The 20,037-nt window shown below is 40.3% G+C and overlaps 1 protein-coding gene across 3 annotated transcripts in view; it reads right to left on the reverse strand.

The window, feature by feature from the left end:
* Window positions 1–20,037, reverse strand: part of TRIOBP (TRIO and F-actin binding protein) — a 93,932-nt gene that overhangs the window by 28,107 nt on the left and 45,788 nt on the right. The window contains exon 1 of one of the 3 annotated variants that reach the window (XM_070756158.1): window positions 2,780–3,001. The exons of the other annotated variants lie outside the window; for them this stretch is intronic. Within the exon in view, the coding sequence (XP_070612259.1) occupies window positions 2,780–2,980 (201 nt within the window). The 5' untranslated portion in view covers window positions 2,981–3,001. Of the gene's footprint in view, window positions 1–2,779; window positions 3,002–20,037 lie in introns of those variants that run through there. 3 annotated transcript variants of the gene reach the window in all.

Here is a 20,037-nt window from a genome sequence, read left to right on the forward strand (position 1 = left end):
CTTCAAGTTGCCAAGGTTGGGAAACACTGCTCTACAGTATACCTTCCCATCCTATCTACACAATCAACCAGAGCTCTTTTATGCATTCAAAACATCCACATCCCGCCGCCCTCCCCCCCTTTCCCTGAATCACAAGAATGTACATTTAAAAGTAATCTACATAAAGAATCACAAGGATCTACACTTACAGCTTCCAGAATATCTAGGAGGCTTATAAGCTTACTTAAACAGGCACGCAAACAGGTCTTTCTCACTCTATGACTACATGAATGCCTTTAGGGGAATAAATAAGGATTATTGCTTTTCCTGTATTAAAGTTGCAGAACGAAAAAGAAACATTTTGTTGGTCCAAATTCAGTTATTAGATCTATAGTAAAAGTGGTACTAAACCCCAAAGCAAAGTGAATTTATTGTCTCTCTAAAAATAGAGGAAAGACTTTTTTTTAAGATAGCTTGTGTGAATTTACATGTATGTATAATATAGCAATGTTCTGGACTAGCTGACTGCATTGGGTGAGATTTCTGTTACATTCCATTTTCAAAGAATTAAAACATAATTTTAGAGATTTATTACTTAATAACCTGACTTTCCTGAGGATAGATAAGAATTTACTGCCAGATAAGCTGTTACAATGGGGCACATACATGATATGTTACTTATTCTATGCTTGCCTCCATCCCCCACTTGCTTATGGCAGACAAAATCTAGAGATTTTTTAAAAAAAGACTTTCCTAATCATGGTTGGTTTAGAAGAGGTAACAAACAGGAAACTGATCATTCTACTGCTAACTGATAAGACAGAAACAACATGTAAAAAGTGAGCTGTATTGTTTTAACAGTTTCATGTACTGCTGTTATTTGACATTAATTTTGTTTGTTCATGCTTATTAAATTTGTTTGTACAACTACATTAAATATCAAATAAATTAGTAATTAAACCTCTGATAATTAGAGAGACATAGTACTACAACAACAAAACAGAAATTGTATGACACTGCCTTCTTTGGGGTTGTTTTCTTGATTTCATGATCTTGCCTACAGCCCTTCCATTCCATGGGATTCTCCACCCATGACTAAGTCAGAAGCTCCTTTCTCTGAAATATTTTTAAAGGTGCTTAGTCCATAGTGATTGAATAATAAACACATTTAAACTTACCTATATGAATAAGTAATTAGACTTGAAATAAATGAACTACCCACTATTTCTTTTTCAGGAAAAAAAAGACACCTCTTTTCATCATTTACATTAATCTTCCCTTATGGACAGCATCTTTTTGTATACAGTGTTCCCTCGATTTTCGCGGGGGATGCGTTCCGAGACTGCCCGCGAAAGTCGAATTTCCGCAAAGTAGAGATGCAGAAGTAAATACAGTAAGACCTCACCTATCGCTGGTGTTACGTTCCAGACTCGGCCGCGATAGGTGAAATCCGCGATGGGGAATTTATCGACTGATAGTACTTATTTAAGTATTTATATTGTAATTGTTTGGTAAGTTTTCATTGTTTTAAGTGTTTATAAACCCTTCCCACACAGTATTTATTTTAGATACAGTATTTAAATACAGTATTTACAATTTTAGATATTTTTTTTTTTGAAAAACCTGCCGATCGAGTTCCGCGGGCTGTTTAAATTTGCCGATCGACTTCCTCAGAAACCCGCGAACCAGCGAAGATCCGCGAATGATTTTTCTCATTAATATTTCTTGAAAACCCGCAATGAAGTGAAGCCGCAGTAGGTGAAGCGCGATATAGCGAGGGACTACTGTACACCATTTTTAGCTATGGACAGTATCACAAGCCATCCCTTAACACTTTAAACCCCTAAATTACCATTTCCCATTCCCTTAACAACCATTTACTCACCATTATTACTGGTACTCACCATTGAATAAGACACTTAGTGATCCTGATTATTTATAAAGATTTATAATTATTTATTAACAATTTTTTTTTGTTATTTATTTGCAAAAAAATATTAGTTTGACAATGACGTATGATGTCATCGGGCGGGGAAAACCGTGCTATAGAAAAAACCCCGTAAAGTATTTTTTAATTAATATTTTTTGAAAAACCGTGGTATAGGCTATTTGCAGAGTTTGAACCCGTGAAAATCGAGGGAACACTGTATTTGGAAAAAAATCCCAACTTTCTTTTAAACGGCTACTGTCCTGCACTATGAATCACATCTTTTAAAAAATACATTTTCCTTTTTTCCTCGTACAAGACACGGAGAAAACAAATCATAGTTAAGCTTCACTTAGCATAGGAGGTGTAATGTATAAATATTAAAATCACCCACTCAAGGCTATGGCACAAGTCAGATTTGAGGAGGGGGGGGGGGACCTTAATGTAAAACGTGCAGTAGAATCTGCTCAGGTGAGCCAGAAGCTCTCCACCTTTGCCATTCCCTTCCTGTTTCTGCTAGCAAGCTCTTACACCTTCTAAACGTAGGCAGGGTGGATGCCATTCAAACCAAATTTGTAACACCACACATGCCAGCTGTTGCTGCACCCCAACCAGTTTGGCTTCCTAGTTCGGGACAGCTGCCCTAGGAAGATCTCTCTGGTTTCAGACAAACGAAGAGGAGGCTAAACCCCCTTCAAACGCAGAACACAATAGTATTTGGATGTGCTATGTAGTTCTAGCATAATATTAAAGAAAAATAAGACGTCGACAAAAATATTTAAATCGGTTAGCTAAGTTCTGTTTACACAAGCAAAAGGAGCCGAGGCTCCCATAGGTTCTTCATACAGAATATATGAAATAACATATCCATACCAGAGAACTGTCTGCAGCAAGAAAAGCATTTATAGGGAAACCATCCAATGACCTCGTCTGCCACATTCTCCACTCAGGGATGCAGTGTTTAGAAGCCGTTCTTGGATGGATCCTCAGATCTTGCCGAGTCCCCAATACTTCTAAGAAAGGATCAAGTTGACTCTGCCAGTCCAGCTCGAAGGAAACTTTCTCTGCTTTCATCTCAAAGGACTGAGCTTGGTTACACCCAAGTTGATGGGCAGGTGTACCGAAGCGTGTGTGCTAGGCCCATCCCAGATTGTACAACCTGATTTGATATGGGCGAAGGCCACCTGTTGCTACAACTATGAATCCCAGCCTATCGTTTCGGTTCGCTTTTGGAGGTGCTTCTGACATGGATATGATTAGTTTGCTGAGGAACTTGATATCAGTAGGAAAACACAAAGAAAAAAATGACCACGTGGCAACTAGAGCTGGGAAAGCAAGGTCTTCTCATTTCTCATCTCTCTTCTTTCTAGCCACTGGAAAGTGAGAGAGGGTATGATGTTCACATGAATGTGTGAAGACAACATGGAAATTAGGATCTTATCTATGTATCCTTATTTTTTGGAGTACAAGAAGCATCTTAACACCCCACCCCCACCCCCCAAAAAAGAGGCTGAAAATTTGGGTGCGTCTTATACTCCAAATGTAGCTTTTTCAAAGTTTTTTTCCAAGCCTTAACAAGGCGCTAACGATTTCCCCATCTTTCAGGCTTTTTCCATTGCTGCTCCCTCTGGAAGGCTTTTTAAGTCCTAACCAGGGGATAAAATAATGTGCTGAAGCTGAACAGACTAAGGATGCTGGCCAGATGGAATACCTGATAGGTAGATTTCCCTCCCGCCCTATTTTCCTCCCCCAAAACTAAGGTGCGTCTTAAAACTCTGAAAAATACAGTACAGTGATCCCCCGATCATTGCGAGGGTTCCGTTCCAGGACCCTCCGCAATGACCGGTTTTTCGCGAAGTAGCGCTGCGGAAGTAAAAACACCATCTACGCATGCGCAGATGGTGTTTTTACTATAGCCGCAGCAGCGAGCCAAAGATTGGGGTTTCCCCGCCGCCCGCCGTTTGCTCGCGCCGCTTCCCAGCTGGGAAGCAGCGCTGGGGGTCTTACCGGCCGCCCACTCCTCGCTGCTGCCGCGCCCGCCGCTTGTCTGCCGCCTGCCTGCCCGCGGCTCGCCCGCCCTTCGCCCGCCCACGCCGTTCGCTCGGGCCGCTTCCCAGCTGAGTACTCAGCTGGGAAGCGGCCCGAGTGAACGGCGTGGGCGGGCGAAGGGACCCAGGGAAGCCGCCCAGCAGCTGATCTGCCCGGCGCCATCTACGCATGCGTGGCCATAAAAAAAAGGGCACGCATGCGCAGATGGTGTTTTGACTTCCGGGTTGAAAAATCGCGATTTAGCCCGTTCGCAATGATCGGGAGCGCGGTACCCGGGGGATCACTGTACAGTGTTCCCTTGATTTTCGCGGGTTCAAACTTCGCGAAAAGTCTGTACCACAGTTTTCCAAAAATATTAATTAAAAAATACTTCACAGTTTTTCCCTATACCACGGTTTTTCCCGCCCAATGACGTCATATATCATCGCCAAACTTTCATCCTTTCAACTTTAATAAATAAAAATGGTTAGTAATAATCTAAATGGTTGCTAAGGGAATGAGAAATTGTAATTTAGGGGTTTAAAGTGTTAAGGGAAGGCTTGTGATACCGTTCATAGCCAAAAATAGTGTATTTACTTCCACATCTCTACTTCGCGGAAATTCAACTTTCACGGGCGGTCTTGGAACGCATCCCCCGCGAAAATTGAGGGAACCCTGTATATCCTCAGTATTTAGTTGCTTGGGTTTCATAGCATAGCAGGAAATACTAATTTCTTTTGGTGCCCAGACTTGGAACATTTGTCAAAAGAAACTTTTAATTTTAAAAAAGCAACCGCTAATGACATTGTTTTGACTTCCATTCACAGCTCATTTAGTAACTGTTCAAAGTTATAAAGGCACTGAAAAAAGTGACTTATGACCATTTTTCATACTTATGACCATTGTAGCCTCCCCACAGTCCTTTGACCAAACTTTGGACACTTGGCAACTAACTCTTTTTTATGACAGTTGCTGTGTCCCAGTGACATATGATCGATCATCTTTTGTAACCTTCTGATAAGAAAAGTCAATGGAGAGGCCAGCTTCACTTAATAATCACATTGCTAACAACGTCAATGATTCGCTTAACAACTGTGGGAAGAAAGGTTATAAAATGAGGCAAAATACCTCTCTTGCTTAGCAAAATAAATTCTGGGTTCAATTGTGGCCATAAGCCGAGGTCCATCTGCATTATTTTTAAAATAAAAATGTTGGAGAGCTGCTACCAGAGTTTTATTTTGGATGTACAGTACACCAGTTTAAAAGGGATTTTTTTTTTTAAAAAAAGGGCAGCACCTAGCAGAAGGGAGAAGAAATTATCTCATGTGAATGAAGAGCTCCTCAGTAGCTATTTCACAACAGTGCCTATGATCTATTCTCAAACTAGTCCTCAATATGTCCAGCTGTTACCATGTCCCTGCGGTTATGTGATTGTGATCCAGGCACTTGGCAACCAACTCACATGTATAATGCTCGCACTATTGAAGAGTTACATGATCAGAGTTTCATGATCATGAAGGCCGGGGCCTTCTCTGTGGCTGCCCCGGCTCTATGGAACCAACTCCCTCCTCCCCCAAATGTTCGTACTGCTTCTACCCTACTGGCCTTCTGAAAGGCTGTGAAGACCTGAGTTTACTGGCAGGCCTGGGGGCCGTGAGTACTCTATTTACATCTGTCACAGCCGAACTGAACCAAAGCCAATTGTACTGCTTTGCTGTGTGGGTTACATAATGGGTTTTTTTATTGTTTTAATATTTAATATTTGACTTCTTTTTATTACTTTTTTATTATTTTTATATTCTTACAAGCCTCCCTGAGTCCCATTGGGATTGGGCGGCATAGAAGTCGAATCAAATAAATAAATAAATCTCCATTTGTGGTCTTCCCAGCCAGTTTTCCAAAAGCAAACCCAATGAGGAAGTGGGATTCTCTTAAGGCAGTGTTTCCCAACCGTGGCAACTTGAAGATATCTGGACTTCAATTCCCAGAATTCCCCAGCCAGCGTTTGCTGGCTGGGGAATTCTGGGAGTTAAAGTCCAAATATCTTCAAGTTGCCACGGTTGGGAAACACTGCCTTAAGGACTGCACAGTTCATTTAGCAACTCTGGCAAAAAGGCTTGCAAAACCAGATGAGATCACATGATGATTCCCTTAAGACCACATTGCCTTAACAACATTTGAATTGTCAAACTGTTGACAGTCGGTAGTCAGCAGAAGTAGCCTGCAATACTACATTCTAACCACTGAGCCATCACATCATGCAAGAAACAACTAGCAGCAAATTAAATAACATCGTTACATTTCAGCTTAAAACAACATGCTACAAGATAGAATAGATGTGATTGGACACACAAGAAATTTCCGTGCATGTGTATTTCACAAATCTTCCTGCAGGTCTGAAGAGGCCTATGCCGCATGAGATTAAAAAGAATTTTAAAAAATGCTTACCCTGCTAAAATGAAGTTGATGGGGAACATGATAATAGTGTGCAAGAACGCCAAGAATGTAAATACCAAAGGAGGAGAGGAATTGCTTAGAATGGCAAAAAGGGAGAACAAGAAGAAAGGAATGCTCATAAGATATCAACCAAGTGTGAGGTTTAGTAGTTTATAGCAAGACTGCATAAAAGGGGAGTCAACAGTTCCTGAGAGAATGACAAATATCTTGTATGTCTCAGAGGTTTGGAGGCAACCTCTCATGCTCTTAAGGATAAAACCCAAATAATAAAGCCATAATGTTTGAACAGTTTCCTCCAAGTCAAAAACAAAAGGAGGGTAAATAAGTCTTTGGCACACAATAACAATAAATAAATAGGTAAATTAAAACCTAGCTCAATGAAACTGTTGATCAGTTTAAGCAGACTGATTTCCTGGCCAAATCGGTTTCTTTTCCTATGGCTATTTCACAGGATTGTAGAGAGGATTAAAATGGCACAAAGTCCATGCAAACTTTGGGCACCAAATCAAGGGAAGTACAAAGCAATCTGTAGCATAGACATTAGTCTTTCACAAGTTACTCAAGACCCACCTGTATCACCAGGCATGGGGGAACTAAGACATCTCCCCAAGGCTTTTTATATTTCATGTTTGGTATGTATGTGCTGTATGGTTTTTAATTGTTGGGGTTTTTATATATTTTTTATTATTACACTGTTTCTTATTACTGTTATGAGCCATCCCGAGTCTTCGGAGAGGGGCGGCATACAAATCTAATAAATAATAATAATAATAACAACAACAACAACAACAATTAGGACATCCCTCCAATTCCATCCTTACTTTTGATTTACAGTGGCTTATCTTGGCGGGGAAAGGCATAACCGTTTTCACATGCGAGTCATAAATATTTACTGCCAAAACCAATTAGTAAATTTAAATGGACAAAAGTTAGCGCACTAATTCCCTGTTACCTAGAGGTTTGATGCCAAGAGCTGACCAAATAATGAAATAAACGTGATGAAAAGGAGGTTTGAATTTCACTGTTATCAGTGGCTGTGCAATCTACCTTTCCTCAACTTAAGTCTTTCAGATGCACAAGATGTCCTACTATTGTTAGCCAGCATAGCTCTGTATAGTCCACACACCGGAGGTTCAGGAAGTCTGTAATGATGAATTAGTTAATTAAAGGATTACTCAATGAATACATTAAAGCATTCTTGGTCACTGTACAGGTATGCTAAAACGAAACTGAGCCATCTGCAGCAATTATCTAATTCTAACCAAAAACTTCATGATCAGACATAAAAGGCTGGTGTTATCTGCAATCTCTCTGAACTGTGCCACATCCCTATTAATACCTGAAATTGGGAAACAATGACCTGCTCGTGTTTTTCAGCAATGAGGTTGCAGAACCCAATTGGAAAGCATTTCACAAAGTCCATCAAATCAGAATGCTTCATCACAATTAAATAAGGTATCCACCCAAAAGCAAACAGGACTTCGTAACTAGGGTAGAGAAAAAGCAAGCAAACAACAAGCCCTTTAATAAAAAAGGTTGTGTGACAGAGAATGAGAACTGTTCTGGACACAACACTAGTTTAGTTACAGAGAAAACCAAGCATGGCGCTGTGTTCTCCACCTTAACTAAAACAACTTCTATCTTACAAACATCAACTCAGCTTTCTCTACCTGGCACCTTACTAACAATGCATTAGGACTGTCATAATCAAAACCCACAGCTCCATATATAGCAGTAGACCAACCTTTCTAATGCCACGACCCGTTAATTATTATTTTTATTATTTTTATTTATTTATTTATTTATTTATTATTATTATTATTATTATTATTATTATTATTATTATTAATTAGATTTGTATGCCACCCATCTCCGTAGACTTGGGGCGGCTTGTGGTCACCCCCAATCATAAGTCAAGCCCCAATTCTCCCAACAGAGCTTTAAGCTGATTGGCAGGAAGGTCAGAGGGATACCCCCATTGTAAATGCCTGATTGGTCAGACTGTAAAAATATGTTCCAAAGCACCAGAATAGAAGCTTTAGTTCCTAACACCATGGGAAATTTGTCTTTTCCTATGGTCTTAGGCGACCCCTGTGAAACAGTTGTTCAACCCCCAAAGGGGTCCCGACCCCCAGGTTGAGAGCCACTCACTTAGACTTATATACTGCTTCACAATGCTTTGCCGCCCTATCTAAGCAGTTTAGAGCCATCATATTGCCCCCCAAAATTTGGGTCCCCATTTTACCCATCTCAGAAGAAAGCTGAGTCAACTTCAGCCAGTCAGGACTGAATACCTGGAGTAGGCATTGAGTTAACCTTACTTTATTGCATTCTAACCACTGCGCCACCACAGTTCTTATTTGCTATCAAGGATACCAGACTAAGAATATCTATAAAAGGTGATATGACATAACACCCCCCCCCCCAAAGAGTTTAGAAGGGATATCGATAATTAAAAGATATACAGGAATATATTTTTCAGTCTGTTGAATACATGATGAATTATGATTAGAATCACCCAGGGAAAGGTTAAGAGTGAGAAAGAGGAAGTAGAAAGGGAAGGGAGAAGAGAAGGAGTGGAGGGAAGTAGGAAGGGAGAGAGATGGAGAAAGAAGGTAGAAGGAAGAGATGGAGATAGAGGGAAGGGAGTGTAAAGAAAGGTGGAAAAACAGACTGCTAAATAGCAGAATAAAATAGGTGTTAAAATAAGATATTGATTCATGATAGATTGGATAAAAATGTATAAATGTTGGTTGGCGGGCCCCAGGGGAAGAGCCTTCTCTGTGGCGGCCCCTCTCCTTGCCTTTCGTAAGCTCCTTAAAACCCACCTTTGTCGTCAGGCATGGGGGAACTGAGACATCCCCCCCGGGCATATACAATTTATGCATGGTATGTTTGTATGTATGTTTGCTTAGTAAATGGTTTTTTTAAAATATTTTAAATTATAATTTAGATTTGTCATGAATTGTTGTATTCTGTTGTGAGCCGCCCCGAGTCTGCGGAGAGGGGCGGCATACAAATCTAAATAATAAATAAAATAAATAATAAATAATAAATAATTGTATATGTTTTTTATACCATATGTTTTAAGGTATATGTATAGATGTATATATAGAGAGTCTACGGAGAGGGGCGGCATACAAATCTAATAAATAATAATAATAATAATAATAATAATAATAATAATAATAATAATGGGGGAACTGAGACATCTGCCCCGGGCATATACAATTTATGCATGGTATGTTTGTATGTATGTTTGCTTAGTAAATGGTTTTTTTTAAATATTTTAAATTATAATTTAGATTTGTCATGAATTGTTGTATTCTGTTGTGAGCCGCCCCGAGTCTGCAGAGAGGGGCGGCATACAAATCTAAATAATAAATAAAATAAATAATAAATAATTGTATATGTTTTTGATACCGTATGTTTTAAGGTATATGTATAGATGTATATGTATAGAGTCTACGGAGAGGGGTGTCATACAAATCTAATAAATAATAATAATAATAATAATAACAATAATAACAATAATAATAATAATATTATACAGAAGCTGTGGAGAAAAAATACTTTTTAAAAAAAAGAACATCTATAAAAGACCTGACCAAGATTCAAAAATTTCTTTAGAGTAGCACTGAATTACTCAGACACTGTACAATCTTTGGCTGAACAAAGGTCACACATAACGTTTGAGGGGGAAGTGAGAGTGTTTGGGTGGTTGGGGCAGTTTTATTTTTATATACAGTGATACCTTGTCTTACAAACTTAATTGGTTCCGGGACAAGGTTCTTAAGGTGAAAAGTTTGTAAGACGAAACAATGTTTCCCATAGGAATCAATGGAAAAGCGATTAATGTGTGCAAGCCCAAAATTCACCCCTTTTGCCAGCCGAAGTGCCTGTTTTTGCGCTGCTGGGATTCCCCGGAGGCTCTCCTCCATAGGAAACCTCACCTCTGGATTTCTTTGTTTTTGCGATGCTGCAGGAGAATCCCAGCAGCGCAAAAACAGGCACTTTGGCTGGCAACGGAAGTCCAGAGGGGGACTTTCCCAGTGAAGGGAGCATCAGTGAAAGCGCAGCATCGCAAAAACACCAAAGTCCTCGAAGCCCCACCTCCGGACCTCTGTGTTTTTGCCATGCTGAGATTTCACTGAGGCTTCCCTCGCTGGGAAACCCCACCTCCAGACTTCTGTTACCAGCGAGGCACCCGTTTTTGTGCTTCTGGGATTCCCCTGCTGGGATCCCCCTGCAGCATTGCAAAAACAAGCGCTTCGCTGGCAACGGAAGTCCAGAGGTGGTGTTTCCCAGCGAGGGGAGCCTTAGGGGAATCCCAGCAGTGCAAAAATGGGTGCTTTGCTGGCAACGGAAGTCCGGAGGTGGGGTTTCCCAGCAGCAGCAGTGGGTTTGTAAGGTGAAAATAGTTTGTAAGAAGAGGCAAAAAAATCTTAAACCCCGGGTTTGTATCTCGAAAAGTTTGTATGATGAGGCGTTTGTAAGACGATGTATCACTGTATACCATATTTTTTCGGAGTATAAGACACACCCTTTTCGTCTCTAAAAGTGGCTGATAATTTGGGCGTGTCTTATACTCTAGCTTTTTCCCCCCCAGCCTTAACTAGCTGCTAAGGATCTTCCCAGCTCTTACCTTGCAGGCTCTTTCATTGTTTCTCTCTGTGAATGTTTTCCAAGCCCTAAGTCTTTGCAGGGGTTTTTTCATTGCTCTAACTTGTCCAAATAAGTTTCTTTCCAGCCCTAACCAGGTGCTAACAATGTTCCCAGCTCTTACCTTGCAAGCTCTTTCATTGATACTCTCTGCTAAGAATGTTTTCCAAGCCCTAAGTCTTTGCAGGTTTTTTCCCCCCAGTGCTCTACTTGCTCCGACTGTTTCTTTCCAGGTGCTAATGATGTTTTCAGCTCTTACTGGCTCGCAAGCTCTTTCATTGTTACTTTCTCCGAATAAAGTTTTTTTAAAGCCCTAACCAGGGATAAAATAATGCGCTGAAGCTGGCTAGACTAAGGACGCCAGCCAGATGAATATCTAGTAAGCAGATTCTTTTCCCTATTTTCCTCCCCCCAAACTAAGGTGTGTCTTATACTCCGGTGTGTCTTAAACTCCAAAAAATATGGTGTATATGTAGCCTTTAAATTATGGCCATTCATGAACCTGGAATTATAGTTATAAGTCGTGGCAATCATGAAAAGAGTCATTGTGGGACTGTACCTGATTTTACGACCTTTTTTGCAGCAGTCGTTAAACATACCTGTTTTACTCAATGGGTGTTTTTTTTCCCTTTGCCAAAATCCAGACACAAATGTTGAAAACTGGCAAAAAACCCACTGAAGATTGTGGCCACATGAATAGCTGATAGCCAAGCGTCCAAAATGTGATCACATGACTCAATGGGTACCAGACCTGTCAGAATTATGGAACTGGATCATAAGTAGTTTTTGGAAGGTCTGTTAAAACTCATTAAATGAAAACTATCTGTACATATAAATTTCATGAAAAGATTTTTAAAATAATATACAAATTAACCAAAAACTAATATAAAGCAAAGAAAGAGAAGAAATGGAAAAAAAGAAAAATAGACAAAAAGGCAAAAAGATAAAAAGAAATAGAAGAAATGTCCGATTCTTTGCAGCAAATACAAGTACAATTACAACATTATCTCATATTCCATGACTATAAAAAGGGAAGAGCTCTTTTTTATTATTTTTGTAATAATCAAAAACACAGTTCTTTTTTGTGATTTATGTCTATAAGGCTTTTCAGGCAGCAATAAAATGGCAAGGCTGAGTTTTGGAACCTGTCACCCTTAATTGAGGGATACATCTATTTACCCAGTGTTTCATCCTAGTCAGGGAAGCATTGACTCAGTATTTATTTATTTATTAGATTTGTATGCCGCCCCTCTCCGTAGACGAGGGGCGGCAGTAGCTAAGACACTGAGCTTGTCGGCAGTTCAGCAGTTCGAATCCCTAATGCCGCATAACGGGGTGAGTTCCTGTTACTTGTCCTAGCTTCTGCCAACCTAGCAGTTCAAAGGCACATAAAAATGCAAATAGAAAAATAAGGACCACCTTTGGTAGGAAGGTAACAGCGTTCCGTGCGCCTTTGGCATTGCTTGCCACATGACCACAGAAATGTCTTCGGACAGCGCAGGCTCTTAGGCGTTGCTGGCCATGTGACCACGGAGACATATTTGAACATCGCTGGCTCCTCAGCTTTGAAAAGGAGATGAGCACTGCCCCCTACAGTTGGGAATGACTAGCACATATATGCGAGGGGAACCTTTACCTTTACCTACATCCTAGTCATACCCACAGGAACATTTAAGGAACATCAAGCAACCTGAAAAAGGACACCTGAGTACTGCAAGCAACTTTAGAGGTTGGCGCATCTGGCTCCCCTGACCTGGATTCAAATTTCCAGTTTCAGAGCTTCGTCTACACAAGCTAATTACTTTGTTCTCTCTTGCAAGACTTAGCACATTTTTCAACACTACTTGTGGTTTAACCTTGGAGGAAACTCAATATATGAGATATTATCATTCAAGGACACTAAATCAACTTGAACTGTAAGGGATTTGGGGTGTATTTGTGAAAGTTGCATGCACATTTTTTTAACATTAGAAAGCAAAGTTAAAAATATTTTTAAACTCACTTCACTGCAGATATAATTTGCATAGGAAAAATAAGTTCATTCCCCCTGCCCCCCACCTCCCGAAAAGCTATAACCATGATTGGCCACCTTTGCTGCACTGGACCAGACTACAAGGTCATTCTAATTTGCAAATTCAGATATGGAAGCATCAATGTAATATGTACCAGTCAAAGTAATGTTAAAGGATAACATATTTGTGTCACACATTTTTTTTAGAAAAAGCAATCTCCCCTGATAAGTTTTTCTAATATGTTGTTCGTATTTATTGTTTCTGATTCTGCTCAGAATGAGAATTAAACGTAAATTAAATCAATTTTTAAATCAATATAAATCAAATAAAGGAACTTTTTAAAAGAAATTAACCATTTATTTAGATTGCCTCTTTTATACAAATTAGATATGCCTCAACTTACACCCATTCGTTAAGCAACTGCTCAAAGTAATCTGAGCCCTGAAAATAACATAATCCTCATACTTTTGAAGGTCATAACATCCCATCGTGGTTAAATAATCACCATCCAGGCAGTTAGCAACCAGATTGCCCTTAGGATAGGTACAGCATTCTGCCATCATGTGATCCGCCATTTGCAATCTTCCAAGCCACTTCCAATAAGCAGTCAGTAACGACGGCACCACTTAATGATGAATTTTCCATTCCCATTGTGGTTGCAATTCGAGGGCTACCTGTACTCACTGGTGATTATGTAAGAACATCATATAAATCAGAGGCCTTCAAATCTGGCAACTTTAAGACTTGTGGACTTCAACTCCCAGAATTCTCCAGCCAGAGCTGGTTGAATTTTTAGAATCCTTAGAATTCAGAGCTGATAATTTTTTGGCTCAGGTGCCAAAAGGTTGTATGCACACATGATAGTGTACATGTGTGTGCCCACACTCATAATGCAATGCCCTCCCTCCCGCACATGATCCCCTCACGCTCCCCCCCCCCCGTATTCACACAGGCCTCACTAAAGGTTCCGGACTTCCAGTAGGCCCGCTGGGCTGTTTTTTGCTCTCCTCAGGATTCAGGAAAGCCTCCTGAAGCCTACGGATAGTGAAAAATGGCCCAATGGGCCAAGTGGAAGTTCAGAAACGAAACGGAAGTGGAGCTGCCCTACTATTTATGTTCAGATAGTTGCAATCAGGCCTCGCACGCCTCAGCCCATTTCTTCTGCAGCCAGCAAGGCTTTCTTAAAGGCCGCTGTAGCCAATAACAGAGTTCCAGATCGATCTGGAGCTCTGTTATCGGCTGCAGAGACCTTCAGGAAAGCCTTGCTGGCTGCAGAGGAAATGGGCCGAGGTATGCGAAGCCTGGCTACAACTGTCGAAATCCGAAAAAGTTCCTGAAGACCTCTGACAGCGAAAAGGAGGTTGGGATGATGCACCCAAGTGAACTTCTGGTTGGCCCATTTTTTCGGCCGAAAATCAGCTGGTCAACACATGCATGCTGGATCTGACATAGAACAACGCCTGGTTTGCCCTCAAATATGGTTCCATATGCCACCTGTGTCACATGTGCCATAGGTCCGCCATCACTGCTTTAGATCAAAGCTTTAATATTAAATAGACATTCCCAATCTTCAGATCTGGGGTATTTCTTTGTATGAAAAGCTGGAACTACCGAAAAAGCTGGCCTATAAGGCCCAGTTCTATCAGATAATCTAGAAGGGTGTCTTGTTAGTAACTCTGAAAGCAACTGTGAGGTCCAAAAGCTCCAGCAGAACTGCATTCACCATTTTCCAGTCTCACCGCAGATAATTGCTAAATTGCCCTAAAACTGTAATTGAAATGTGTCCAGAACATCAACCATCTGTTTGGATTCCCTTTCCCAGAAATTAAATTTTTAAGAGTGATACAATTGTACATAGCTCTGGGACAATAGACAGCTTTTAACTCAATTCAACTCTTTGGCTGGAAGGGAATATTTCCCTGAAAGGAGGCACTGAATATTATGGGCCCAGCAGTAGTATGGGTGTATTAAGGAACTATAGTTTTCATCTCTGCAAATATCTTCTGCACATGTTCAAGATCTACAAATATTCTAAAATAATATACAAGTAGTCAAAATACACCTTTTCAACTTTATCCACAAAAAATACAGTAATGCAAATAAGTTAATGATGGCTCAGTGATTGCGAACCCTTGGCCTAGTAGAGAGCTTAGCAACCCATGGCTCTGGAACCACAAGTGATTCTTTCATTCCTCTGCTGCAGCTCCCTGTCATTCAAAATATGTGACATGCAATTTATTAAGCTTTTCGACCCCTAGTATGCCAACCATGGATACATCCAAGAAAAGAAAAGTTTCAGAAGAAAACAGAATCTTTAATTCAATTATATATTCTAGTTTTGTGGATGCTGTTCCCAGGGTTCAGGTGGCTTTCCCGAACCCTGCAGAGAGCAAAAAACAGCCCAACAGGCCTCCCGGAAGTCCAGAGTCTTCAGTGAGGCCTGTCCCCATGTGTGGGGGAACAGAGTGGGGGTTGTGCACATGCACGGGAGAAGGGCATTGCATTATGGATGTGGGCACGCACGCCAATCATGCATGCATGCACCCTTTTGGCATTCGAGCCAAAAAAGGTTTGCCATCATTCATCTAAAGCAGTTTTTCCCAACCTTGGCAACTTGGAAGATATCTGGACTTCAACTCCCAGAATTCCCCAGCCAGCATTTGCCTACTGGGGAATTCTGGGAGTTGAAGTCCAAATATCTTCAAGTTGCCACGATTGGGAAACACTGATCTAAAGTATCCCATAGATTCCCTTGTGTTATTCCCTGCAGTGTACCATTTACATAAAATTGCAGGAGAGCACAAAAGCAGGGTGTTATCCAGACTGATAAACTCAGTTCTAGTGTTGATTAGCTTTCAGATAAGTCTCGCTTCAGCACTATAATGGATTGGATGAAGGAGAACAAGGTGAAACCTATGTAATATTAATGTGTTACTGATAAATTGGTAACTCATCTCAGTGACTGAGGTCCAGACTGTTTTTTACAGAGTGTACTCCTCCAGAAAGAGAAGATACATACTTTGTTGAGTGTTCCTCAATCCCCAGATTTACTGAATTCAAAGAGGGCAACTATGCCAAGAAGTATATTTGCACAATTGCGAGTAATGCCAATGCACTAATTCTAAGCTAGCAGAATTTAATGAGAATGACTATGCTGATTACATCTGACTATTGCAATTTACTGTACGTGGGCTACTCTTTAAAAGTGTCTAGCAACTACAGTACAACTACTATATAGTAAAATGTTTTACTCTGAATATATATGGTTCTGCTTATATCAGGAACTATTATTCTTTGTATGAATTTGCTAAAATGGATAGAAGAATGAGAGTCCCCTTTGAAGATGCCCTTGCTATCAGAGGTTTGCATCAGATTAGGGAATTCTGGCAGTTGGAAATCCAGACATTAAAGCTGTCAAGGTTAAGAAACATTGCTGTTAAAAAAACTATGTAGGCATCTCTTTTACTAGTTTTTTATGTTAATATTAATGGTGATTCATATTTTGATTTTTGGGAATTGTTTAAAAAAATGATAGATGGCTTGAATATCGTTGGGGTGGAAAGATGGAACATAAATCAATGATTCGCAAACTATAATGGGTAGTTTTTAACACAGTGTTTTTCAACCAGTGTGCCGTGAGACATGGTCAGGTGTGCCGCGAAGCTCAGAGAGAGAAAGAAAACAAGAGAGAGAGAAAGAAATAAAGAGAGAGAGAGAAAGAAAGAGAGAGAGAGAAAGAAAGAGAGAGAGAGAAAGAGAGAGAGAGAGAAAGAAAACAAGAGAGAGAGAGAGAAAGAAAGCAAGAGAGAGAAAAAGAAAACAAGAGAGAGAGAAAGAAAGAGAGAGAGAGAGAGAAAGAAAGCAAGAGAGAGAAAGAGAACAAGAGAGAGAAAGCAAGAGAGAGAGAAAGAGAGGGAGGGAAGGTAGGAGAGAGAAAGACATAGAGGGTGGGAGGGAGGGAGGGAGAAAGAGAGCAAAAAAGAGGAAGGAAGGAAGGAAGAGAGAAAGAAAGAGGGATGGAGAGAGAGAGAAAAAAGAAAATAGAGCGAAAGGGAGGAAGAGAAAGAAAAAAATGTTGTCCAAACTTTTTTTAGCCGCTCCCCCCCCTCAATGTACCCCAGGGTTTTGTAAATGTAAAAAATGTGCCATGGCTCAAAAAAGGTTGAAAATCACTGTTTTAACACACTAAATCGAAAACAAGCAAGATACATGATTATAGTATCTTATAGCACAGTTGGTACTGCATCTTAACACTTGTCAACAGCTTACATAGCTTAAAATCAAAAACTTACAACTAATCCTTTTTGTAAGCTATCACAGATCATTGCCTCTTTGGATGAAACTCAAAGGCCTTGTTTCAACACGAGGATCAAGCATCGCTATGCAGTGTTTTGAGTTTATTTCACAAAAGTTCAGCTGCCACAAATTCCGAGGGTTTTCTTTCCTTTTCTTTTAGCGTTTGTCCTACTTGTTGAGGAGTCTGCTGGAATGCTTTGTGCTTGCCTACTTCACAGAGCAAAGGCATCAAAGCATGATGCAAGGAGAAGTTAGTTCTTCAGCAGGCTAATTAGCAAACTTGATGCTTCTTTGGGAGCTGAGGCCAAGGTCACCCAACTGTCTTGTCTGCCGAAGGGAGAACCAGAACCTTAGTCTCCCCACTGCTAGTCCAGCACTTAATTCTAGCACCTATCCACCATAACTGCGGTGTATTGGCAGTTTACCTTCAACTGCAACAACACATGAGCACATAATAGATACAAACTAAATGTAAACCGCTCTAAACTCGACTGCAGAAAATGCGACTTCAGCAATAGAGTGATCAACGCCTGGAATGCACTATCTGACTCTGTGGTTTCTTCCCCAAACCCCAAAATCTTTAACCTTAGATTGTCTACAGTTGACTCCTTCTCTTTTCTAAGAGGTTTGTATAAGTGTCCCTGTCCAACTGTCTCTTTTTAAATCATTATTTTCTACTTGTGTTATGCTTATACAAACTACTATCCTATACTTGTTCAACAAATATATATACACTGCTCAAAAAAAATAAAGGGAACACTCAAATAACACATCCTAGATCTGAATGAATGAAATATTCTCATTGAATACTTTGTTCTGTACAAAGTTGAATGTGCTGACAACAAAATAAAATTGATTGTCAATCAGTGTTGCTTCCTAAGTGGACAGTTTGATTTCACAGAAGTTTGATTTACTTGGAGTTATATTCTGTTGTTTAAGTGTTCCCTTTATTTTTTTGAGCAGTGTATATACATACACATACATATGTAATCCACAGCAACTTTTTGGAACAGAATTTGAAGCAATAACCTGCCCTTTCTTCATCTACCATGCCTTGGGAGGGATACTGAGACTCAAACTACATTAACATATTAAATTACTTAGCATTATATTTGAATACTGTATATTTATAGGAAGTCACAATGGGTGACTTTCCCATATACCTCTATGCAAACTATTGTTTGTTGTCATCTATTAACTATTAATTCCTTTGGGTTAAATGGTGAGGAATGAATGCCTGTAACACAGACTTTATGGTAGAGAACATACTGCCTCCAACAGATACCACCAAAACACAGGTTTGTTTAAGGGTAAAGAAAGATCATCTGACTGTTTTGCCTACAAGAATCATTAAAAGGATGTTTCTATGTAAGCACTGAGTGAGAAGTTACTAAAACCGAATTAATAAATATGAGGCTGTCAAAAGGAAGAAAGAAACGTCAGCAACAGCAAGGGATATGCATCACCTACTCTAGCTAGTGAGATAGAATTCAACACTGTTACATCTATTTTTTTTTTTAAATAAACCCTCCCTCCCTCTGTACTGTAGCCAAGGCTTGACAATCAACTCCACCCACAATAAAAACAGGGAGAACAGAAAACCCAAAAGAGGAAAAATCTAACCAGGAATTATGCCATTTTTATAGAACTGGGACTCCACGTAGACCTCAAGACGGAAAATCCTTTTCACGTGCCCATTTCCTCCTCCTCCTCCTCCTCTCTAAGTAATTATTCTGAGCCAGGAGTGGGGAGGGTGGTCAGAAGGGTAAGAGGAAAAGGAGTGGTGTCTCCAGGAAGAATAGGAAGGGCTGCAGGATGTTAATGAGGCAGTAGGAAGCACGGAGCAAAACTCAGGGTCACGGCTTTCCCCTAATATGGTTGTGAAATCACTTGGAGCCTTCATTCTTCATGCAGCCAGCATAAATAACCAAATGCTATCAACACACACAGGCATATCCAGAACTCCCTCGTTGTGCCAGTCCTCTCTCCCAGACTTCAGGACATTACAAATATCCATAGATCACTGCTCTGCCCTCAAACATCAATGTTCAACAAATAAATGCTGAACTAAAAGGTAAAAGAGCTGAGATTCCCCATTTATTTCCACCTCTTCCATAACAGGGTCTTTCACTTCACAATCTGACAAGCAAGGAGGCCTCACATCGAACAGCAAGTCTGTTTCCTGCCAATCGACATGGGAAGATAAGATTTTTGCCAGGGGCATCAACTTGTTGCTGCATTCACTTTGTTCAATCTCACGCTAGGCAATTCTGCTCCAGGGTCCTAAGACATTGGGGAAAGGTCCTTAATGCAGAATTACAACAAAAAGCAGACAAAGCTTTCAATTGTTTCAGCATTAGTCCTCTGGTGCCCTGTATCTCTTCCCATCACCCTTTCAGGAACAACCTCTTCTCCCTGTATTGGGGATGCAGGAATAATCTCCTCTCCTGGTTTCTTATTAAGCATGGTAAGAAACACCGTTATTGCCAATTGCTTCAGAAATTCCACAAAATGTTGGGTGCTACCCTTCTCTGTAAAGAGGCAGAATAAAATGTTGAAAATTTTTCAGTAAACAGGAAGCCATATATTGTTTATTTATGTTGCAATATATTTTACAATGTCCAATTCACAGGCAAAGGAAAAGAAACAGATCCAGAGAACGTGGAGGAGAGATCC

This window comes from Erythrolamprus reginae, chromosome 6, assembly GCF_031021105.1.
Source record: "Erythrolamprus reginae isolate rEryReg1 chromosome 6, rEryReg1.hap1, whole genome shotgun sequence".
In the NCBI taxonomy this organism is placed as follows: Eukaryota; Metazoa; Chordata; class Lepidosauria; order Squamata; family Dipsadidae; genus Erythrolamprus; species Erythrolamprus reginae.